The 23,510-nt window shown below is 40.6% G+C and overlaps 2 protein-coding genes across 6 annotated transcripts in view; one reads left to right on the top strand and one right to left on the bottom strand.

Annotated features, from left to right (window-relative positions):
* Window positions 1-6,978, bottom strand: part of CFAP99 (cilia and flagella associated protein 99) — a 52,094-nt gene extending 45,116 nt beyond the window's left edge. Inside the window, exons 1-2 of the mRNA XM_058838115.1 lie at window positions 6,599-6,978; window positions 3,887-4,014 (exon numbers count right to left, since the gene is read on the bottom strand). Coding sequence (XP_058694098.1) covers window positions 3,887-4,014; window positions 6,599-6,692 — 222 coding nt within the window. The 5' untranslated portion in view covers window positions 6,693-6,978. The remainder of the gene's footprint in view (window positions 1-3,886; window positions 4,015-6,598) is intronic.
* A 281-nt stretch (window positions 6,979-7,259) lies between these two features.
* The window catches only part of ZFYVE28 (zinc finger FYVE-type containing 28), a 145,905-nt gene continuing 129,654 nt past the window's right edge, over window positions 7,260-23,510 (top strand). For all 5 annotated transcript variants that reach the window (XM_058838453.1, XM_058838454.1, XM_058838455.1 and 2 more), the window contains exon 1: window positions 7,260-7,566. In XM_058838453.1, coding sequence (XP_058694436.1) covers window positions 7,528-7,566 — 39 coding nt within the window. In that variant the 5' untranslated portion in view covers window positions 7,260-7,527. The remainder of the gene's footprint in view (window positions 7,567-23,510) is intronic.

Below are 23,510 nucleotides of genomic sequence, written 5' to 3' on the forward strand. Positions count from 1 at the left end.
AGCCTGTCTCACCTATCTTCTCTGTGGCATCTGCCTCTTGTGGGCTTCAGTAGGAAGAGAGAGATTTCTCATTTGATTCAGGTACAGTAGAAATTGGAACTGAATGTGCAAGAACTCTGAGGTGAGCAGAACAAGACCAAAGAGGTGAGCAGGACTTGCTACGCAGGAATAGACAATAGTACTGGAATCAACCACTTGAAGAGATGGAACTGGGACAGGTTAAATAAAGAGACCTGGGCAAGTAAACTTGAGGGCAAGAGAAAGGACAGGGATAGAAAAATGATGGGGCATAAAACAGAATTCATTTTACCCTTCTCTGCCACCCACTCTGATTTGGCTATCAGAGTATTCCAAACCTCTACAGTACAGCCATTGTGCACTGTCAAAATATAAAAATTTCTCCACAGTCTTTATGAAAGACCAAACTATACTATTTCACATAATCATGTGTTTTGACTTTTATTTTAATTATTCATGTAACCTTATGTGCATCTAGAAATTAAAAATAAAATCTTGCTGAAGATTGACTATGTTCTGAGCTGTTGTTACCTTTGTAGCAGCAGAGTGAAAGCAAAAGAAACCTGCTGGATTTTGATCAGAATATTCAACAATGACTGACTGTATACTTAGCAAAAGATACAATATGGAAATCTATTAATGCCTTCTTACTATCATTTGCAAAGCAAGTGTATTTTCAACCTGATGGCTTCGACCCGATTAATTTCTTTTTTTCATACATTCATATTGTAAAGTCCTTCATTTTAAAATATAATTGTTTGCCCACTTTCACTTCTTTTCCTGTGCCTCAGTTCACCAGCTATTTTTACTGCTTTAATTTGCAAGAATTCCCACATGAATGCTCTCATGCTGCTGGTAAATTGTTGATAGGGATATTTGGATCAAGACAGATTGTGCCTTCCAGACTCCCTCCTGCAGCACTGCATCCAACTTCCTTTCATAACAAATTCCCATTTATCATGTACACAAATAAGAACCCTAAACTTCAGTCTAGGATGCTGACCTCTCTCTCTGACATTTCCTTCTTGTTGTTGTCAGTTTAATTTCAACAGTGCAAAGCCAAAGCTTCAGTGTTCTCATGCTACTTCTTTCCTCAGTTATTGGTTCTATTTCCACCCTGCCTGTCAGACAAGCCCATAACTCCAGAGGTCACCTTTCATGCAGATTACTGCCCAGGATATCATCACCAGTTTATGTGCACATCTTCACTCTTTTTGAACAGTACATTTAAAATAGTATTTTCCTATCACTTCCTAGCTAAAAATCTAAGGTAGTGTCTCAGAATTTTCTATTTTACTGAGATAAGTGTCTCTTTCGTGGGTTTAACCAACCCCATCTTAGTAAACCAACCATCTGGAATGCTATAGTTAAGTTCATCCTGCTAGTCCATTGATTTGACCCACTTACTCCACCTACCATCTCACAGTTGATTCTAGCACATAAAACTAAAGCTGCCTGTCAAGATGCTTCACAACTCAGTTCCACTCTGCATTTCATTTCTTACTCTTTACTGATGTCTTCCTCATTTCTGATCAACCAAGGATACCCATCTCTTCCTTTATTAGATTTCCAAAGAAATAATTTTGTTTAATTTCAATCAGTTCCTACATATACTTCTATTGCACTTAAAATATACTTTATTCTGACAGAGATTTTGCTCTGCAAAATGTCCTTGGCTCCTGGCAGTTCAGGTGACAATGTATGGCTGTCAGAGATACTTATTTTGAGGATCTGGCATTTGACATGACTGGCATCATAGTGCCTGTGTGTATTTTTTTATTTTGAGGGAAATAATCTAGCCCAAAATTGTTGGTTTCAGCAGGAGCATCCCCAGACAGGTGAACAATAGGCTAAGGAGGATATTTGATGGAGGCCATCAACCAGTCATCAAAGAACTAAACAAGACACCTCAGATATCACATTAGAAGACATAAAGACTCTAAGCCATCCAAATACAATGAAGATATACCTTATGAACAAAACATACAGTGTTTACATCTGAATGCACTGTAAGGGGATGGAAAACTATTAAAAGAAAAGAAGACTTGCAGAGAAGTTAAGTGTCATATACTGCACACCTAAGTCAGCAAATAATATATAGAGCCGTGTCTTATAATAACTTAGATTTGGTCTCTTAGAATCTGACTCTCCTGGTGTTTTTCTGGTCAATAAACAACATGAGGTTTGCTATTTGTCATGCTGCTGGCATGAGACAAACAGGTATGAATCTAGTCTGTGATTTAGAGCCAGCGTGTCAATCAGGAGCCAGGGTGTTAATCAGGATACAAAGTGAAGGAAGTTTCTACACAGGTTAGTTAGTATCAGCTAATTGGTAAGTTACCAAACCTGGAAATCATGTGTACAAAAATGCTACAACATTTCTAGGATCATATGCCTCTTAGGAAACAGAAAAGAAGCAAGTGAATTTTTCATGATGAATTTTAATCACCCATTTGGTACTGAAACAAAGCTGAATTTTATAAAAATATAAGTCTTACTTTTTACTTTCTTGGATAAGTCCTATATAGTGGGTGACCTGAAACTAGCCCAGAGAAAGATTTTGGCCATACCTTTGGCCTCAGCTATCTTCCCTGTCCTTCCCCTTCTGAAAAGGATCATCATGAAACTTTAGATTAATATTTCTTTAATAGAGCTACTGCTTCTTTTGTCTTTGTATCACCTTTCCTGGGCTGAGGAGAACAATGATCTGAAGACTCCTTTCTATAAGTATTTATTTTGGCAGCAGTGGTAACTGAACTTACCTGCTTTCTGCCCAGTGAAAAATGATTATTTTGAAACTGGATCAGTTCCCTGATGTAATTCAGGATATGAATACACAAAGGGTTATGCCAGTACTACAAGGCAGGAGGGCAGGGCCGGAAAAAAGGGGCCTCAGTGGCAACTGTTTGAGAAGGCAAGCACCCAAGGAATGGGTGTGAAGGCACTGCTCAGCCCCTGGATTTCTTATCACACCTCCATGCTTTTATATTATTTTAGTCCTTTGTATTTATGCAAAATCAATGCAAAAGACTGTTTGACTGAAATAGCAGTGATTTATATTTTACTGTCAGGAGGGCAAATGAGCACTGGAGCCACATGGCAGTGTGGAATCAGGGCTCCAGCAATGCCATTTGATAACACATGGCACACACAGACAATAGCAGTATAAACAATGTTACTGTCTTCCCATAGTGATTTGCTAAAGCTGATTCAATCCACTAGCTGCTTCAGCACAAGTCAGGGTGACATTGAGGACAAAGAGATAGGAAGAGGTGACAGACTATGGTCAGGAAAGGATGGGAACTGCTTCAGCCAGAACAGATACAAATTGGAAAATCATGGTCTGGTTACCTGCAGTATTAAATTAGAATCTGCTGGATGATTTATTGTCACTGTCCTTCTATCCCACTGTTCTGGTGGTCACTTATGTCCTCAAAGAAAGAATACCTGATCCTGTGACTCAGCTTCTGAAATGCATATGTACATAAAAATGGGTGGTGCAGTCAGAAACTTCTACTTGGAAGGAAGAAAGGAATAAGAATCTGCAAAACAGCTTAGTCAGAAGTGGAACAGAAGTTTTCCCTATCACTATCTTCACTATCTCATCAATATAGAAGGTTGCTGCCTTTTTATTTTTTTTTTTCTTCTTGTTGCTATCCAAGCAGTTTTTCAACTCTTCAGATCTTTATTGCCTTGTTTTCTGGTGATAACCATAAGAAATTTGGACTTTAGTCATGAACAAAAAATGTCACTGTAAGGGAAATCAATGGAAGTTACAACAATATGTTAGAAAACAAAACATGATAGAAAACATAAAATCACACAGCAACAAAGTAATGTGTGTAAGATCAACCAAAATGAAATATACCTGCAACATCATAGCTGATTCATTCAAGAAATCCTCCACATTCTGATTTTCAGGATTAAACTTGTCAAGCTGTTGCACTATTAGTGCAATAAGTTCTCTATGGCTGACCATCTTCTCCATGGAGAATCCTATAAATACAAAAAAATCACGACTTTTTCATGCCTCCTGCAGTTGTGGCATAATGCATGGTGGTAGACTCATAAAGAAGTTACACTGCAGTAATGTAGAAGAGAACATTTAGGTCAAGCTTTCAAAATCACAGTTACTTAGAAGAGCTGACAGAAGAAATGAAAATACAGTACAAACATCAAGAAAATAGAAGACATAATTAAATATTGTACATATCTCAAAATATCTTAAGGATAAATGGTTACAGCACCAGGTTATTTGACAAAATATAATTAAAGATAATATAGAGAAAAGTATGGATTTTTGCCTGTGTCCTATTTAACACACTGCTCTTCCCAGTGAGATGCATCAGAAAGCAAAATTTTGGTCTTAAATCTCATCACATGTTGCTCTCAACAGCCTGGTTTTCAAAAGCAACAAGAGAACAGGAACAGAGAGGAATTATAAGGAAGCAATGACTGTTGGTCAGCAGGCTGGGCCATGATCACAGCACTTGCAGTGGTCTGGGCCACTGCCAAGGTTTCTGAAGGCACAGCAGTTGAGTATTTATGTTTGATGCCTTGCTTGGGAAATGACTGGATTTTGTCTATCTCAAACAAAGTCTTACCCATATGTCTGAGAATGTGTAGGATTATAATGCATTTGTCCCTACATACACATGTTGTTGTGTATGAAAGACCAATGACAGCAATTATCAGGACTGAAAGTCATTAATCTGGTTTAGCAATGGGAAAAAAATGAGCACAAAAATAATTTTCCGTGGTGAAAACAAAAATGTATTTTTGCATATAGTTCTTGTATTTTATATATCATCGTATTTTGTTGTCAAAAAGAATGCCTGATCTAGATGATTCATTTCCACTGTGGTAAACATAATTAATTTCTTCCTTTTAAATATTATGATAACATTTCCAGACACAGTGGTATTGTACTCTGCTTTTCTTACCATCTTACCCAATAATTGCCTAAATAGCACTTTTCATTACTAAAGCCCTGAAAAAAAGAGTTTGTCTGTGATTATGTTCAATATAGGCATTTAGGTACTTGTTATGATCAAGACAAAATGTCCAAATTAAAAAAAAAAAAATATCCAGCAAAACAGGGTTGGATCATGACAAGGGATGGTAAATACAGAAAGAGGCATCACTGTGCAAGGGAATCACTGTTACTCCACTCCTCTGAGAATCATTTGTTTCTCAGATAAGAACCTGCCAAGGTTCTTACACTCACAAGGGATTTTGGATAAGCAAGAGAGAAATATCTCTGTACTTCAGACTGAATCATAATTCAGGCTCCAACAGCTTTACCAGTAACAAATGTTTTTTTTTCCTGGCATACCAGGAAGAAATTTGAGCTCTCATGCTCTGATATCCACCCCTCCCCCCAAATAACAATCATTAAACCCAAAAACTGGAATGTGAAAACTAAGATATGTAGTAATGGCTTCAGATCTCTGAACATACAGGGGTTCTTAATAGAAAGAGCTCCACTTCTAATTAAAGAAGTTGCTATTATTATTGTCAATGTTTTAAAACATACGCATCAGGAATAAAATGCTTTTGGTATGATATGCACCCTTATTGCCACACAGTTGATTAGAAAATTACTCAAATTATTATGTATAAAATGATATAAATTTATACTGTGTATAAAAAGGCAGAATTCTTCTTCCATTATCAGCTGTAGATTTCAGTTAAAGGAGGTGAGAACCTGACTTAACCTTATTTCATGGTGGAGTTTGAAAGCAATTACATAGGATAAGAGTGGTCACAATTGTAGGAATTGGTTTCAATGACCTGAAAGGTTCTTTCAGGTTTTACATCTGGTCCTACATTCCTGGCCTAGAAAGACTGTGATTGCATTTCCTCTAATGAAAGCTGTCCTTCTTAAAAAGAGCTGAACTAAGCCTCCCTACAAAATTCAGACAGATCAGATAGAAAAAGTTCACTTTGAGGATCTTAGTTTTCATTTTCATGTATTTCAATGTTTTGCATACCTACTGCAAGTGTTTTCCTTAATATGGCACAGTATTTTTTATATCTTATCTTGTAGAAATTTACAATTAAATACTTATTGTACAAAACCTTCTGCAAGTAAGTTCCATTAAGAGGTGGGTTAGCTGACAGACATCAAGGCTGGCTACTTGCCCAAAATTTCCGGGAGCAAAGCCCAGCAACCCTGTCCACAGTGTAACACAAGCCCCCTTGATGTTTTTTGTTGTACTTATAAACACCTAATAAATATGAACACTGAAAGCTTTAGATTAGATGTTAGGGAGAAATTCTTCCCTGTGAGGGTGGTGGGACACTGGCACAGAGGAGCTGTGGCTGCTCCATCCCTGGCAGCGCTCAAGGCCGGGTTGGATGGGGCTTGGAGCACCCTGGGATAGTGGAAGGCGTCCCTGTCCAGAGCAGGGGCGCTGGAAATAGATGAATTTTAAGATTTCTTCCAACCCAAACCATTCTGTGGTTCCATGGTTGCATGAAAATAAAGGAACGAAGGAGTCACGAGCTTCCCAGGGCACCCGTCACTTTCACACCATCGGGAATTGCACCCGGCTTTCTTTCCGGAGGTGTCACGTACGGCCACATCTGCCTTGCACCGCTGCTCCCGGTCCCGTCCCCGGCTGTCCCTGCCGCTCCCGCTCCCGTTCCCGGCTGTTCCCGGTGCTCCGCATCCCGTTCCCTGCCGTGTCCCGGCCGCGTGCCGTCCGTGTCCCGGGGCGGTCCCTCAACCCGCAGAGACCCCGCGCGCGCCGTTGCCAGGAAGCGCGAGGGCTGCTGGGAGCTGTAGTCCTGCTGCGAGCCCGCCCCAGTGTTGAGAAACGGCGCGACCGGGAACCCGGAACTACACGAGCGCGAAAACAAGATGGCGGCAGTTGTTTGCTGCCGTTGCCAAGGAGCTAGTTCCTCGCACCCCCCGTGTTTCCGCTCACGAGCAGCCAGCGGTCGGTGACCCGCCGGTTGTCGGGACACAGGCAGCTCTGGCGGGCGCAGGTAGAGTCTGCGATCCTCGAGCGGATGTGCGCAGCGAGGCCCGCGAAAAACTACAACTCCCGGCAGACACTGCAACAAGGCGTTCGCCGGGGCGAGGCCTGCGCGGCACGCAGTCTCCCCGCCCCCTCCGCGTGTTACGCAAATGAGCAACCGGGTGGGCGGGGCGACTGCGCGGGCCCGCCCCGGGCCACCACCCGATTGGGTGGGGAGGGGAGGGCGCGGGGGCGGTGTCGCGCATGCGCCGTGGGGTGGCGCTGCTGCCGGCCGCGCAATGTTTTGGGGGCGGTCGGGGCGGCGCGGAGCGCGCGGAGCCGCCGGACGAGCTCTGCGCTGACGGGAGCGCCCGGCGGCCGCTCCACGGGAGGAGGCGGCGGAGCAGGAGGAGAACACAACCCGGCGGAGTCTCGCAGAGAGGGGCACGGCTCGCCTCGGTCCTCTGAGCGGCGCGGGCGGGGAGCCGGCACCCCCCGTGGCAGCGGCGGCGGCGGCGGCAGCGGGGTGTCAGCGGCCGCGGTGATGATGAACAGGTTCAGAAAGTGGCTGTACAAACCCAAGGCAAGTTGCGAGAAGCCGCCGCTGCCCGGCGCCGCTGCCCGGGGTCACCGTCACCGCGCGGGTGGAAGTCGGGACGCGGTTCCCGGCGGATCCCGGCGCGCAGCCGCGGGTCGCTCCGCGGCCGGAGGCGCCGTGTGGGGCGAGCGGAGCCCGCGGGCGCTCGCGCGGGTCCCGGCGGGCGCGGCCGGAGCGCGGGCGCGGGAGCGGCTCCGGCGGCGCGGAGCGCGGCGCCCGCTGCGGCGGGGGATGACAAAGCAGAGCGGGAGCCGCGGGGCTGCTCCGACCCGGGGGAGCGCGGCCCGGGCCGGGCTCGGGGCTGTGCCCGGCACCGCGGAGCCCGCGGAGGGGCTGCGGAGCTGGCGGCTGTGCCCAGCCGTGCCCGGGCAGCGCTCCCGGGTGCGCTGCGGGCTGCGCGGAGCCCGGACCCAGGGAGATGTTCGGGCGCTCCTGTTGTGCTGTTAACGCGGTGTGTGTACACCTGGAAACTTCATAAGTTAGGAGATTTATTGGAAGGGACTCTGTAGGTGTGCGTTTTGTGCCCTTCTCGCTTTGAAATTCTTGGAATGAATCCAAGAATCGCAGTTTGCTTTGCAATGAAATTATCTTCTGGCACGAGTTAAGTAACAACTGTCTGGAGAGTGATCTTGTCTGGCATGTGATGTTCGGATCGTAAATCAAGGACATTACTGGTTTTGAACGTCTATAGCATCTTTTTCTTGTCCAGGCATCACAGCAGTCAGTATAGTTATTCACTTTCTGAAGTATTTGATTTAATTTTGGTTCCTGTTGGTCACTGTCAGTCGTTTTTTCCTATGCTTTCCTGTCAGTAATAGTGTTGAGTCTCGGTTTGTAAACCTTCTCTGTACTCAGTTCTTTTGGCTGAATTATGGCCAGCGTGTTGCATTAAAAAATAAATAAAAAAAAAAGGCCGAGGTGATGCTGCAAAATAAAAGTTCATATTGTCTTGGCTTTATGGATTTTACATGTAGTCGTAACTCTTGAGTACTGCTGAAAAGCACATACTTGTCAGATACTGCTGCTAATATTTGCAGAGGGAAATAATGTAGAGATTTAGTAACCAAAAATGGAGTAACAAGTTATCGGTAACTTTAACTGAATTTTATTATTTTTATGTTTTATCGAAGGAAAGAAAAGGGAGGAATAGTTTATGAAAAAAAGAAACACTGTTAATCTTAAAAGAAGAAGAAATGTGAATATTGCTTTTGTCACTATTTTTTAAACAAAACTGATTAGACCTCACACTGTTCTTCTTTCTAAAAGAGATTTTATCTTTTTGTGATGAAACTTGTTTTTTAATATTATGTGCCTTTGTTGTAAGGTGTGTGTTTAGCATTCAGGGTCTGTAGCAAACAATGTTAAGTAAATTTTAAGTAAAAGTTCTGTGGGACTTCTCTGGGGTGAAGTAACTTTTCAAGCCTGTTGCATGACACTGGAACATAAATCACAAAATGGAACATAAATTCATAAATCAGGAACACCTATTGCTGTTGATTTGAAACCAGCTCCACTGCTTTTTTTTGTATATTTAAACCTTCTTTGCCCACAGTTTTTCTTAGTTTCAGTAGCTTGCAACACCATTTTTGTTCTGGTATTTAGAATGGGTTGATGGCAAATTGTAAGAGCTTCAGAAAAAGGCGTTTTTCCTGGTGTGCCTGTTGAGTGGGTGTGGATTAAATACTCAGAAGTTTGAATAGCAGTTCTTTTATAGAAGGTGAGACGGAGGATCTCACATACAGAGACTGTACCTTTCCTGGCTGTATTGCTTGCTTTTCTATTTAAAGGAATTTGCAAGGATTGCTTCCCATAAGGTCAGTGGGTTCCAGGGTCTGTTTTGAATATAATGCATTTTGAAGAGGAGTTTCCTGAATATTTATTCTGGTGGGGGCTCTCAGGACTTACGTTATTTATAACCCTCTGCTAGTTACTGTGGGTGCCAGGTGCATTTTATCAGGTTTTGCTATTCCCAGTGATGGGGAATGCTTTTTCTGAAGCATTCCAGGTCTTACTGCCATATAATAGGACTTGTGCATGGCAGCAGATTTTGATACCACTGGATGTTTGGCCCAGAGATTCGATGGCCATTCAGAGGTCCTCTCGAAGGCAAGGGGTGGGATGACATCAGAGTGCAGAACATTCGTAATACAGCCTGCTCAGAAACCTAAATATATGGTTTAGCTTAATCCTAGGGGAACTATTTTGTAATTCATCCCAGAAAAAACAGAGCCCCAAAATATGTAAAATAATTCAGCTCTTTTTAAATAATGGAGACATGGAAATGGACTAGAGCAGAGTTCATAACAATGTGGATTCACAAAACTCTCAGGGTAATCATCATTTACTGCAAGATGCAGGACCTGCATTGAGGCAAGGATATTTACTTGGTAACTGCTGCATGTGTTTGAACATACCAAGAATGGGAGAGAAAATGTGGGTGTAGGAACGTCTTGACTAATGTTGCGAGCGTGTCACGAGAACAGCATGACTTCCCTAGATCCTTGTTCAGTCAGTGCTCTTCCTGCCCAGCTCTGCTCCTCAGGTATGCTGATATGCCAGATTTTAATAAACCAGATCAAATGCCAGTGGTAGTGGTAACCAGAGAATGAAATAAATAGCAGTGACATGATCTGTAGAGCTGCTAGGAGGCAGACTTTTAACTGATGTATTGGAGACAGAGCAGAGACAAGATTTTGTTTCCAGCCTCCTGTGCCACATTGATTGTTGTTTAATTTTTAAATTTTGTCTGTAATACGTGTTTTGCTTTTGGGGACTGTGGATTCAGTGTGTTATTAAGTGTTTGGAGGGAGGATGGTGTTTGCTTCTGACCACTTTTGCAGAGGGGTGATTTGAAGCAGTAGTGTTGAATTGCAGCACATCGGTGGAACAATAGTTCCTGTCTTTGACCTCCTCAGGACACTGTAGGCTTCCCAGACATCACCACCTTCCTGAGACAAAAGAATGATCCCGTCTAAATCAAGATACTTGTCTTTATGCACAGATATAATAGAAGTGTTCCCTGCCACTTCAGGGAATTTCTTATCTTGTACCGTCTGCTGCTGGAGCATTCCACAGGTGTTTGGTCAGAACCTGCTCCCAGGCAGATCTCAGCGTCCAGCAAAAATACGGAACTCGATTGGTTTTGCAGAAATTTGAAATTCCTTTGATATCCAAAGAATTCAGAATAATTTCTGTGAATGTTGCTGCTTAAATCTGGAGACTAGCTTGAAAAATGCGTGGGTAACTAGCTCACAGGGGTACCTGCTTTGAATTGAGCTCATGTTTATTGATATTTTGAAAGAGCTGTTTTGTGTATGATGGGAAAAAAATGTCTGTCTCTAACCACAACTTGAATGTGTTCGTAATCTGTTTAGCATAACAGACTGAAACGTCTTCAGTGTCTGTTTATTTTTCATATTTTTATTTTAAAAATACTGCTTGTTTTGTGTTTATATCTCTGAATTTTTTTTCTCCTAGTTTCTTTCACATAGTAAATATGAACTTCTAGCAGTTAAGGTAAAGAATTTCTCACGTTCCTGTAATTCAGTGAAAATTCATAGCTGTTACTAGTAAAGCTATTGCTTTTCTGAATGCCTTGCCCTGGTTAAAGGATGCTCACAAAATATGCATAAGGTCTGGAGGTTTTGTAGGTGTGGGTTTTAACAACCCTCTCCTCTAAGACTGACCAAAGTGTCTGTCCCCCCAGTGCCTGTTTTAAATAAAAGGCTGTCCAGCTCCCATGGGGATGTGAAGGTGGGTTTATGGAAATGGCCCCAACTTGTAGCTAGGAGTGAACACTTACTGACAAGTGGGTACTCAGCACAGCTCTTTCACACCCTTCAGAGGCTGTGCATCTTCTCCCACTGGAGTGCTTGAGATGCTGAGAATTGTAGTTACTTTCTTCCTGTGTGATTGTTCTGATATACTGTTCATGGGTTTTGTACATCTGATAATTACTTTCTGCAGCTGGATTAGCAGATACATCTTGAAGAGGTTCTTGCTGCCTGTTAATGTGTGTCTGCAGCGGTACTGTGATCAGAAATAGCATTTAGGGATAAGTGGAATGGCAGGTATTTGGAGAAGGTTTGTTTCTGTGTTTGTGCCTAATGCCTTTTTCTTTTTTAAGGATCTTCTTAGCTATATTTCTGTGGAAGTAAGCCTTAGCTAGTAATAATTGTTGCTACTGATAGTTGTTAAAGGACTTGGAACAGCAGATAGGGATACGACTTTAAAAAAAAAAAGGCCTAATAGATAGTGAAAGGGTGTCTTGGAACAAGCAAGTAAGATGAAGAGAGTATGCCTAGCAAATCTAGAATAATCACCTAAAGTAGAAAAGTGAGAGCCAGTGGCAAAACTCAAAAATAGCCAAATAACCTGTAGGAGGTTCAGTATTACTTTGCACACGGAGCAGTGTTCAGAAAAGAAGGAAAGAAAAGTCCTAGGTGAATGCTGAAGATCAAAAACTTCCTAAAGAGTAATCTTTCTCAGCAGCCTTGTCCAGGTTGCTTAGAGCTGACTCCAAAATGTAAAAGATGGGAAATATTGTAGGAAATAGCTGATTTGGTTTTTTAATGGTGAGAGAAGAAACAAGTTTGCAGGATCTTTTGTAGGAAAAGATTGAAAGCACAAAAAGGATTTTAAATAGGAATAGAAGTTTGTTAGAAGAATGGGAGATAGTAAAAAAAGTAGACAGCTGTGCTTAACATAATGCAAAAAGCATTTAAAAAATTGGGTTGGTAGAATGAGATGCAGGAAGAGAGAATTATTTTGAGCTGAATTTAAATGGATGGAAATGGTTAGGGGAAAAAAAAAGACAAAGCTGCTGGAATTGCCAAACAGCTATTGATACTAGTGTTGGGGGAGTGAATGCAAAAGGAAAGATGATTTCCCAATGATAGATGGAAAGCAGCTAGTGTCTTATTTTAGATATGATTTCCAGATCTTAAAAGTGAAAGGTTTGCTGTTCACAGAAGAGAATTAGAGGGAGTTTATTCTTGGGAAAAATGTCTTACAGTGAACAGTGAAAGAACAGGTAAATGCTATTTATAACTTACTTTTGTTTGACTGGTGCCATACAGTATTCAAAACCTTTGGGCACAGCAGTTTGTGAATAAAATTTGTTATTTGGTGGAATATTTATATTAGCAGCTAATGACTTTCCAAGACAGAAGATTGAGGAGTTTTTCTTACTTGAGAAAACAGCTGTTACTGGGTCTTTGAAAAGTCACTGTTTTAATGATCAGCCCTTTGATCTCACTTATCTGTGTAATTATTCTTGTTGCCCCTCTGTGATCAGAGGCTGCAGCTATTTAACTACATTAATCAGTGTTATTGATAACAATCCTGAGGAAGGCAACTTATAAATCATCATGCATTATTCAGAGTTTTGCATATTGAATTACTTCATTTTAGAAGCACCATCTAGTGGTTTGAACACAAGTGTGGGAGCTAATAATTCTTTGCTGATGTATTGTAGCACTGCAGCTAAATCAAGACAATTACCTGCAGTCATATTGTTTCTTAGACTTGGTGTACCTGTAGCTGAAAAAGGGAAGGAGGCCACAATAGCAATTGTCTAAGAGAATTGCATGTTTGTTTTTAATTACTCTGATGTGAAATGTATTTTTACCTTGTGAAATTATTTTTTGATGTGGGTTGCTGTGAGCAGAGTCATAATATATCCGATCAAAGGTCCATCTATCCTGGTGTGATGTCTGCTGGTTCTCTGTCCTGTAACAGATGCCTAGGGAGAAAGAGGAGATGAATAGAAATTGGTATTTTCTCTGGGCTCTTTTTAAAAATTTCATAGTCTGCAGCATAGGATTTTGTTGAGCTATAGATTGTGCTCTTATAATTCAACACCTCATGAAGTTGTTTCTTTTAAATTACTAATAATTTTTCAATTAATTTACATTTTTAATCTCCATAATGACTGCTGGCTTCTAGTGCTTAAAGCTGAATTTGATTCCAGTGAAGTAAACGTTTTCTTTAGAAGCTTTTTCTTTTAGACAGTGGTGTGACCTAATGTATCCCTTGTTCTGCAGACTCATCTGGTGTTTCTCCAGGAAGCCTGATTTGGATGTTTAGATTCTGTTACTCTCCTCCCAGAATGTGGTGGTACTTAACAGAATTTAGAAAAAATTACTACTTAGAAATGCATTTGTCCTATGTTATTTTGGAGGAATGACAAAACACTCCCATTAAGAATATACTCAGCATTGGACCGCAGTAGAACATTTTCTTACTGAACTAACTGAAAAATAAACAGTGCAAATGCTGTTGATGTGCTTCATTTAACTGCTTTAATAGTTATGATGATCTACTTTCCTGGCAGTTATACTGGCAACATTGACTTAAATTAATTCAGTAAAACTATTTTTAAATAATGGTGTTAAAAATAAATTAATTCAAGTCTCTGTGTGTTTATTTGCCTCACATTTGATAAGACTGACCCACCTTCACAGTGCATGTGAAAGAGCAAGTTTCTCCAGCTTGGTGGTTTTGCTGGAAGATGATGCTGAATTTGAGTCTGTCTTACCTGTTCTCAGCTGAGTCTTTGTTTTCATCTTGAAAGTATGCAATATTCCAGCTATTTATTGTATCTCAGATGACAAGCTGGGATCACTGGTGTAGTGCCATATTGCATTGCAATGGGCTGCTTGCAGTCAGGAAGTGCACTGCTGCATTCCATGCCAGCTGAGGCTCTTGAATCCCATGAACTCGAGCTGTCCCTAAGTCAGCTAAAGCAAAGCACTTAGCCTGGGTCTGGTGGACAGCTCAGTGTAATAGGATATGGTTTTCCTTTGAGGCACTGTCAGCTGCCTGCTACTTGAAAACAGGTGAGTGACAAAAGTTGTAGTGCATTTTCTAGAAGTATACATTTAGGGTATAGCAAAGAATGAGTTTTTTTGGGAGATACAATGTTTGGACTACTTAAATATAAAGCATTCCTGGCTCAGTACACCTTGCTGGTGTGACTGTAAGGTCTTGCTGTTACTTATTTTGATGATGTGGGTCAGACTTACTGCATTCTTTCTGTCTGTTCTACCCTGCAGCCTGTAGGGTTTTCCTGCTTGTCACTCCAGTAGTCAGTGGCTTTTTGGCATTATTATTTAGGCCTCTAACCTGACAATTCCTTTTGACCTTCCTGATCCCATAGATGGTGCTTCTTCCTCTGGTCCCTCTACATTCATCACCCTCTCCTCCCTTACTGTTGCTGCTTTTGATACTGTTTAGGAGTAAGATGCCCTGAAAAGCTGATCAGCAGGAACTGAATTGTACCTCTACTTTGCTCAGTCTCAGTAGGTCATAAGCTTATAGGGTCTTTACTTGTACTTGGTAGTCATTCAGAATGAATAAAAGTGAGCATCACATCAGTACTGGGTGCACTATTCTGGGTGAATGAATGAAAGAGAAGCAGGTGGGGGAAAAGAAACTGGGGGAGACAGGTGAAGAAGAGGGGTTGAAGAAAAGACTTGGCATAGAAATGTAAGAAGAACAGTTTGAGAGAGGAAAAAGGGAGGATGACTCTCCTACTATTTCAAAATGCCTGCTCTTTATTTTGAATTGGAACACAGGTTAATTTAAATAAGGGTGATGTTTATGCTGGAATGTGTTAATTCCTGTCATCAAGTGGCACTTTGATCTCTCAGAATTAGAGGTGGCTGAGGCTAAACTAACCGGATGCTCAGGGTGTTCTGCATTTCTGTTTTGCATTCTTCTAATTCTCACCTTCCTTTGTAGCCTTTTAATGTAGGAAACATTTCCTGACATTCTGAAGTTCATCAGATGTTCAAAACCACAGTTTTTTCAGGTTTTTGTTTCCTGCCAAGAAAGGAGCTGAGCTTGAAAGGGGTCTTGAGTGTTTATCTGTAAATGGCTTTCGGATGTTTGTCATCTAATAAATGTTTTTACAAATGGTGTAGGCTCTCATAGTGATAAATCTTTGTCTAATTCTCTTTCTGTAAGCACCAGTCCCCAGGCAGAAATTCTACCTTTCTGTCTTGGTCTAGTTGTTGAAGTTTGTGTGATCTTACAGTACAAATGAGAACATACCAGCATTCTTCTTGTAAAGCCCTCCAAATCCTCTTAAAGCAGTCTGCATTTTCAAGATGCGTATATAGAGAGTGGATGTCTGCATTCCTAAATGTTTAATGCTTTTTTCTAACTATTTTTTGTAAAGCTGGACCTAGTCAACAGCCTTACAAAAATATCTTGATGGAATTAATGTCATTTTATGGTGCAAGATGGATGGAAGCCCTTCTAGAATAAGGAGAAGTTGGTACGATGTAAGGAACAGGCAAAAATGCAAAGGACCTTCAGATCTTACCTGGAATCCATGGTTTATTTTGCTTTGTATTTTAATAAATCTTGCAAGTCCTGGAGGCATAAGAGATGAAGTGGGAATGGCAGCTAGGTTTTTCTGTTCCTTGGTGATGAGTGGTGGTTGTGTGGTTACATGAGGTCCTGTAAGGACATGTGCTGCCATGGGTGTTTATTGCAAGTGTACACACAGGCTTTGTTTGTGTGGCTGTAAAGACACACGTAAATATGTAAAGACATGTTAATTTTGCAGTGATTTTTCTTTAAGTCTGTTTCTCTGTTATGAATGTGGGGAGTTTGGCTTGATCTAAAAGTTTGTTTTGAAGACCATGGCTAGCAGTGTGTTCTTAAGAGGAATGATCTTCCTGTGCACTGCATGGCTATCTTACTTTTTTTTTGTGTATAGTTGAGCATAAGGAAGTTACATCATGATCAGCAGGAAATAATTGGAAGAGGCCTTATGTTAAAAAGTGCTTATTGTGCACTGACAGGTGCTCACTGGTGTTAATTGTTAATTTGGCTAATATTTTCTTCATATTGAAGTGGCTGAGAACTGATGTGTTCATGTTGGAGAATCTGGTCTGAGCTACTGTGGCGGTGGTCTGGAGTTACTTTGTGGAAGGGCATCTTTGGGAGTTTTATTGTATTTTGATAATTCCTTTGTTAATGGTTTTGTTGAAGCAGCTGGCTAAGTATATTTGATGCGAATATTGTATACACAGCAAGTATTCTCATGTTCAGAAAGACTGGTTTTTTGTTTGCTGCCTTTTTTTTTTAGATTTTTGTTGGTTTCTTTTTATTTTTTTTCCCCTAGGCTATATCATACCCTTGTGTCCAAAAGTTTTGTTTAGTGCTTGCTATATCTTCTGTTTCCCTAATTACTTCCACCTAGATTTTTTGATGAGGTTTTGTGCATAATTGCAAACTTGCTATAAATTCTTTTCCTTCTTGATTTCAGGATACTTGACAAATACTTGACCTGATAGTAATGGTGACAGTAGGACAACAGGGACTGAAGAAGAAAGGCAGTAGGCTTTTTTCTCTTCACTTCTCTCACTAGAAGAGACAAGGAAGCAAGGAGGCTTCTTACGGGGCATTTAGGCATTCATCCTTATTTTAGAGTCTGAATTCTGTTGGCATTTAATTGTTTTGTCCAGTTATTTTTAAAGTTATTCTTTCTCAATTAATTTGCCACACTATTTCCTTTGACAGTTAGTTTATTTCAGGAAGCCTTAGTCTTAGGTTGTAACTATTTTTCAGTTTATTTCTTTTTCTATTGAAATTTGAGAGTTACTGTTTGGCAGTTTCATAATAGACAGTCCTGTGTATAATTGATGCAATAAACCAAGAAGTTAGTGTTAAAATAACTCTTACATTTGAATTTTGAAGTATTTTTAGATACGGAACTGGGATGTATTTTTTTTTTCAAAAATGAGTGAATCTTTAAAAAGACAACATGCTTTTCAGTATGAAAATATTAAAACCATGTTTTGCTCTGTATTAGGAATGTTCTGGTAATTTCTTGGTGTGATGTATGTGTATCTGTCTTCATGGATATATAATTTACTTTCTGATGTTAACAAACCGGTGTTGGTGAATTGTAGGTGCCTCATTGTGTTTATTTCCTGTATGAAACAAAGAGGTTGTTACTGTACAATGTTATCTGACTTGTTCAGTGCATTTGATCAGCTTGATTAGCTTTTTGATTAATTTAGAAAAAAAAAATGTCTGGTAGAAATTCATACTTTGTGAGAAATCATACATTGTGTAAGACTGTCATAAAGAATAATTCATGAGTAATCCTGAGGTGTTAATAGGTGACATCTTTTCTCCTGGAAAGATTAGTTTTACTGTCGGAAAGATAAGCACAATTTTTGCTTAAGCCCAGAGTCGCTTGTTATCAGTCAGGTCAAGCAGTGAAACATTGTGAGGTTGATTCCAGCTCTTTTTCTAGTTATTTCTCTGTCTATATATATATCTACATGTGCCTGCATATTGTGTGTGTTCCAAAACTTGTGCATTTTTCAAATATACGTAGTCATGCTTCCTATCTCTGAAATGGGGGACTGAGGCATGAAGGTGTCAAAGGTGAGAAGAGGTTATTTGGTGCCCTAAATGTAGGTAAATAGCCAAACTAGCCAGAAAAGCTTCATTTGGGGATTTCTCAACCATTTTATTCCTCATTTGCCACTTCTTTCTATCTAGTGCTTTTTATTGAGATGATTTTTCCTTTTGGGTTACCCTGCAATATCATTTTACAGCTGAAGCAATAGACCAGATTGTACGTACTTTGCTATTCAAAGACTGGAGTGCAACTTACTGTTGCCATATGTTTAGATTTAGTGTCCAGCTCTTGCTTACAAATGAGAACATATGGGAGATAGGTAATGGTGATTTTCAACTGTTAATTAGTCATGGTTAAAATGATGCCTCACTAGCCGTCCCTCCAGTTAGTTCTGTCTTTTTCATCTCCCCCTCGTGGTAGCGTCTCTGGTGTATATGGACTTGCAAAACTTCTGATGTGTAAAAAAAAAAAAAAAAGTTACCTTCTATTAAAATGATTCTGTAATTTGGAGGGTGTGAGTCCTGAACTGAGGCGGGGCATTTTGCTTCCAGATTTTATATTTTGTTTGCTTTTTGTGAAATCAAGTTGCTTATGTAATGCTGCATAGTAAATCAGGAATTAGGTACTAAATGCTGGTACCTGTGATGCAAATAGGCTTTACAGTGTTGGATAAAAAATGTTATCAGTAATGACTAATCTAGTCTTTGAACCTGTTCATGCAAACTTATGATAGGATGTGGAGTTTAGTTACTCAGTTGTAGTCTGATTATTTGAACCCTGTTACTACACACTGTTTATTACTACTTTCTTCTACTGCTTATTAGGCAACTTTTCTATTGCAATGACTGAAATCTTCTATAAATGAAGATATGGTCAAAGGTATTGGTGCAGTAGTGTTTGCTTCAGAGCAAAGAGAGACATATTCGCCTGAATCCAGTGTCCAGGATACCTGGCTCTTAGTAAGAATTTTTGCGCACTCCCCTTGTGAATTTTAAGTCAGCCAGGACAGTGAAGAAAATGCAGAAATACTGCTGATGCTCAGCTGGTTTTTCAGCTTGCAGCCATGTACTCCTGCCTTGCCTCCCTGATGTTGGTGTTGGAAATTGTGTAGCTGTGTCTTGCACTGGATCATCTTAGCACAGGTGGAAACTTCCTTGCTTGCTTTATATAGTTTTACAGGCTCAGTTACCAGCAGAATTGGGGAGAGCACAAACTCCTCCTTTGGTGGCAGAATGCTCTTTATATTACCTTGTACCAGCTATGCAGTTGCATCTTCAGTGTCTTTAGGGCTTGTGTCTTATGTTCTACTCGTAATACAAACACTGGTAAAATGAAACCCCAACCCAAATTACACCAATTCTGTTGCTCCTTGTTTTGTATGGAAGGCATTCATTTCTGCAACACAGAGGCCAGTGTGAAACCCAGGTGAAGTCATGTGGGACTGAGTTGGACTTCTGATTCAATTCTTTAGCTCACCCAAAGTTATTTTTCGGTGACATTGAGGTGCAGACCTTGTCTAAAATGTTAGTGCAAGTAATCTTGCAGCGGCAGAGGCACAGGTAGCGTGTGCTGGAAGCAAATCTCTGCAGAAGTAGAGAGGCAAGGTAGTGAGCTATGCAAAGGGCAGGGTTTCCATTCTTGAACTCTGTGATGCTTTGGGCTAGCTGTTCTTACCAAAAAGTGCTGCGAAGGTTTTTTGGTGAATGCTCTACTGTGAGTTTGGCATATCTGTTCTCTGTTTCAAGCTGCATATATGAATTGTCAGACCTATAGCTTGTTAATTTTCAGCTTGGAACCAGTAGAGTAAAAGATCAGCTAATTACACTATTTAAACATTAAAAAAAAATTAAATGCTTTAAAAATGTTTCCTCTGTTTAATTTTCATCAGCTGGCTCAGAATTAATATATTGAAATGACAGTATTGTCATATACTGTAATATTTTTCACTGTATGCTTACTGTAATGAGATTTTTAAAACTGTAAGAAAAGAGAATAAAAATCCTTGTTAATTTTAATGAAAAGCAGGGATTTATTTATTCTTTGCACTTTCTTTACTTGAGAGCTAACAAATAAAACTTCTGCACAGCTAAATGAAAAAGCAAGATCTGGGTTACACATAGAGGTACTCTTACTTGGTAGGTTCCTGCCCCTACCCCTCCAGTAAGGTAAGCAGTACCTGCACAAGTCGCTGCATTTTGCACTGCACCACTTTATAATGGCATTGAGTGCTCACAAAAAGACCTGAAAGTTTTGCTGTTCTTGAGGAGCAGCTCTTAGAGCAGCAGAAGCTGCTGCTAGGGAGGTTATTTGCTTAAACAACTTCAAAGCAATATGGAGGATGATATTACATAATGTGTTTCCATATCTATATGCCTGCTTTCCTGAGCCCCCTGTCCTTTAGATCCATGTGGAGCAATTAGGTGCAGGAAAAAGGCAACATGATGGAGAAGGGCTGCATTCCTGATGTTATTTCTACTGATAAAACCTTGTTGCTTGGGGGGGAGGACAGTTTCTTTTGTGATTCATATCACTTTTCTCTCTGCATAAAACAAGCTGTTAAGGGAAGTCTATTCTTAACCAGCCTTCAGAATTATTTCCAAATCCTAATTGTTTCAGTGAGGGATTTGCTGAAGAATATGGGGATTGAATAGAAACTGTCTATTAAGCGGTGTCGGAGCACCCTCTGCAGCCTCATAATAATATTTAAATGAGCTTTCTACATTTCTGGTGATAGATTAATGGAATGAATATTCAAAAAGAAAAACTAAGTATCCAGGTGCTCTCTAGGTCCATCAAAGTACAATAGTAGATCCACAGGGAAAATAATTAATTAGCGTGTTGTAGGCCATTTGTGCCTGTTATCCTGATGCACCTTTCCTGAAAAGAAAACTCTCAGCAGTTCCTGTAGGTTCACTGAAGTTCAGACTGAAAAGTAGAGAATAGCACGTCCAGTGGGAATGGTGTGAGAATTAGATCTGTGTGACAGGCAAGTTATGATGCTATTTAACAAATTGAAGGGAAAAGCTTAAGAAGTATTCCCTTTTGAACTGCCAGTTTACTGCCTTGTGATCTCAAGTTTCCAGGATTTGGTAACCTGTGAGTCAAATCACAGCTCCATGTTCAGCAGCGGGCTAATTGCTGGTGTCATGCTGGGATATTGGTTCAGGTCAGGTTGGGAAAGCATGTGACTGAATGTATTTCCAGTGCTGTGGCCTTTTTGCAAATGTTTGGGTTTCTTCTAATTCACTGTTGAGCAGCCTGACTCCTTAGCTTGAGCTGCAGCAGTTTGCACAAGAGTGTGGTAAGGCACGAGAGGCTACACAGCTGAACCATCAACATGCGAGTTGTCTTCATAGGTGAATGCTCTACTAACTATTCAACAGTAATTTCATTTTTGTCTATAATTTCTTATTAAATCAATCAGAGTATTTACACCAGGATCATATCAAGCCTTCTTGGTGTTCCTTCAATATGTTTAAAGGATTCATTCAGGATATTGTAATGATAGCTAATGAAGCATATAGGAATTCTTTGTGTCTGTGAAGAATTACCTGGCTTTACTATCATAGCTTGTTGTACATCATAGATGACTTGTAGCTATGATAATCACAGAACTGGGCAGAGGGTGAGGTTGGAAGGGACCTCTTAAAATTGTCTAGTCCATGTCCCTTGGGTTCTCAGGACCATGTCTAGTCAGATTTCAAATGCCTCTAAAGATGGAGACTCCATCACCTCTGAGTAGCCTTGACAATGCTCACTCACCTTTAGAGTAAAAACACATTTCCTGACGTTCAGATGAAATTTCTCATATTTCAATTTCTATCTACTGCCTATTTTGCTCTCACTAGGTATCACCACAAGTCTGTGTGAGTATTCTTTCTGCCTTCTAGATATTTATAGACATTGATAAGATCCACTCTGAGCTTTCTTCAGGCTGAACTGTTCTACTTCTGTCCTAGCATGGCAGATGTTTCTAAGCCAGAATCATCAGTCTTAGATAAACTATTTCTAGTATGTCCATGCTGTTCCTCTACCAGGAGGTCCAGAGCTGGACCCAGCACTCCAGATGCCTCCCTAGTCCTGACTGGCAAGGCAGGTTTATCTCCCTCTCCCTGCCAGCAGTGCTCACGATGCACTGCTGCCACTGTGGTGCAGGGCCTGTTGCTGACCTGTTCTTCAGATTTGGCAAAAATGGTTTTCACCATCTCTTTGGACTATTGCTCTGCCTTCATAACTAGTTCCCTTCCAACTCCCAATGCCAAGCTAAGCCAGCCTGACAGCGCTGTGACATTTCTGGCCTCTTTCCCACTGCTCCTCCAGCTTTGGCTGTGGCAGTTGTTGGAGCCCTTGTGAGCTGACTCTGCCTAGAAGAAAGGAGTTTGGGCATTTGTAAGGAGAACTGAACTCTTTCCTACTCCTCTTTCTGCCCTTTGGAAAGCTTCTCCCTCCCCCCACATTTGCAGATTAAATCAATTTGACAGTGAAAGGCCAGATGAGCTGTAGTCATCCCAGAACTGAGTGGTAGCCAGCCAGGTATGTAGGGGTGGAGGATTGAGAGAAATGGGATTACTCTTGGCAACAGCAACTCCATAAAGTTCATCAGTGAAATTGAATCTTCTGTAATATTGGGGAAATTAGTATTTCCAAGCCTGTGGATTCATGAACTTCTTACAAAGTGCAGTTAAAAACCTCAGATTCTTCCAGATTGAATGAGATGGCCTCAGGTGAAAAGCAGAACATGAACAAAGATTGGAGAGAGAAGCTAAATATACATAATGTGACTAAAGTGAAGCAGTAAAGTTAGTATATTTTCTTTTTATTTTTTAAAAAAGTCAGAAAATAAAAAGGCTGATTTTTTTTTTTTTTTAACTCCAGTCCTTTTTTGAGGAAGGACAGGTTTTGACAGTTAACTTTTCATGTTCAATGACTGATACTTACTTATTGGACTATACACCTTGAAAAAGTTTTTATAATGTTTCACTCTAAGTATTCTTGGCAGGTTTACATGTGGGTGCATGGTGTGGGTGTTTTTTTTATTATGAGCATAAGGAATCATCAGTTTTGGTGCGGAAAATTCATCTGGGAAAATAACTTTTTTATACAGCAGCTTTGACTCTGGATACTAGGAATACAGCTGCATCTGCTGATTTAGGTTTTTGTCTGCTTTGGCTTCTAAAATGTCATTTTGAGGCATCCTGAAAGGTTTCCTTTTCATGAGAGGTTGGGTAGGCTTTAGGCTATTTTTAGATAAGTCTCTAAAGAAGGTTTTCTCTGAAGAGACAGTAATGGCTTCCTCTCTATAGTGAAAGTAACCGAAATCCAGAGTGGAGCTGTTTGTTCTTATATATTATTGTGCTAGAGGTTTCCAGAAGGTACCTGTGAGTTGAGGAAAGAATGAAGAATTGAGTAATTTTGCAGGTGATTCCTCTGGAGATATTGGCACATGAGGGGAGCCTGTGCCAGGGCTGCTTCTGCCTCTGTCAGTCTCCTGTTGCAACGTCTGTGTGCTGCTGTCATAGAGCACACCTTGAGCAGCCTCATT

This window comes from Poecile atricapillus, chromosome 4 (assembly GCF_030490865.1).
Source record: "Poecile atricapillus isolate bPoeAtr1 chromosome 4, bPoeAtr1.hap1, whole genome shotgun sequence".
In the NCBI taxonomy this organism is placed as follows: Eukaryota; Metazoa; Chordata; class Aves; order Passeriformes; family Paridae; genus Poecile; species Poecile atricapillus.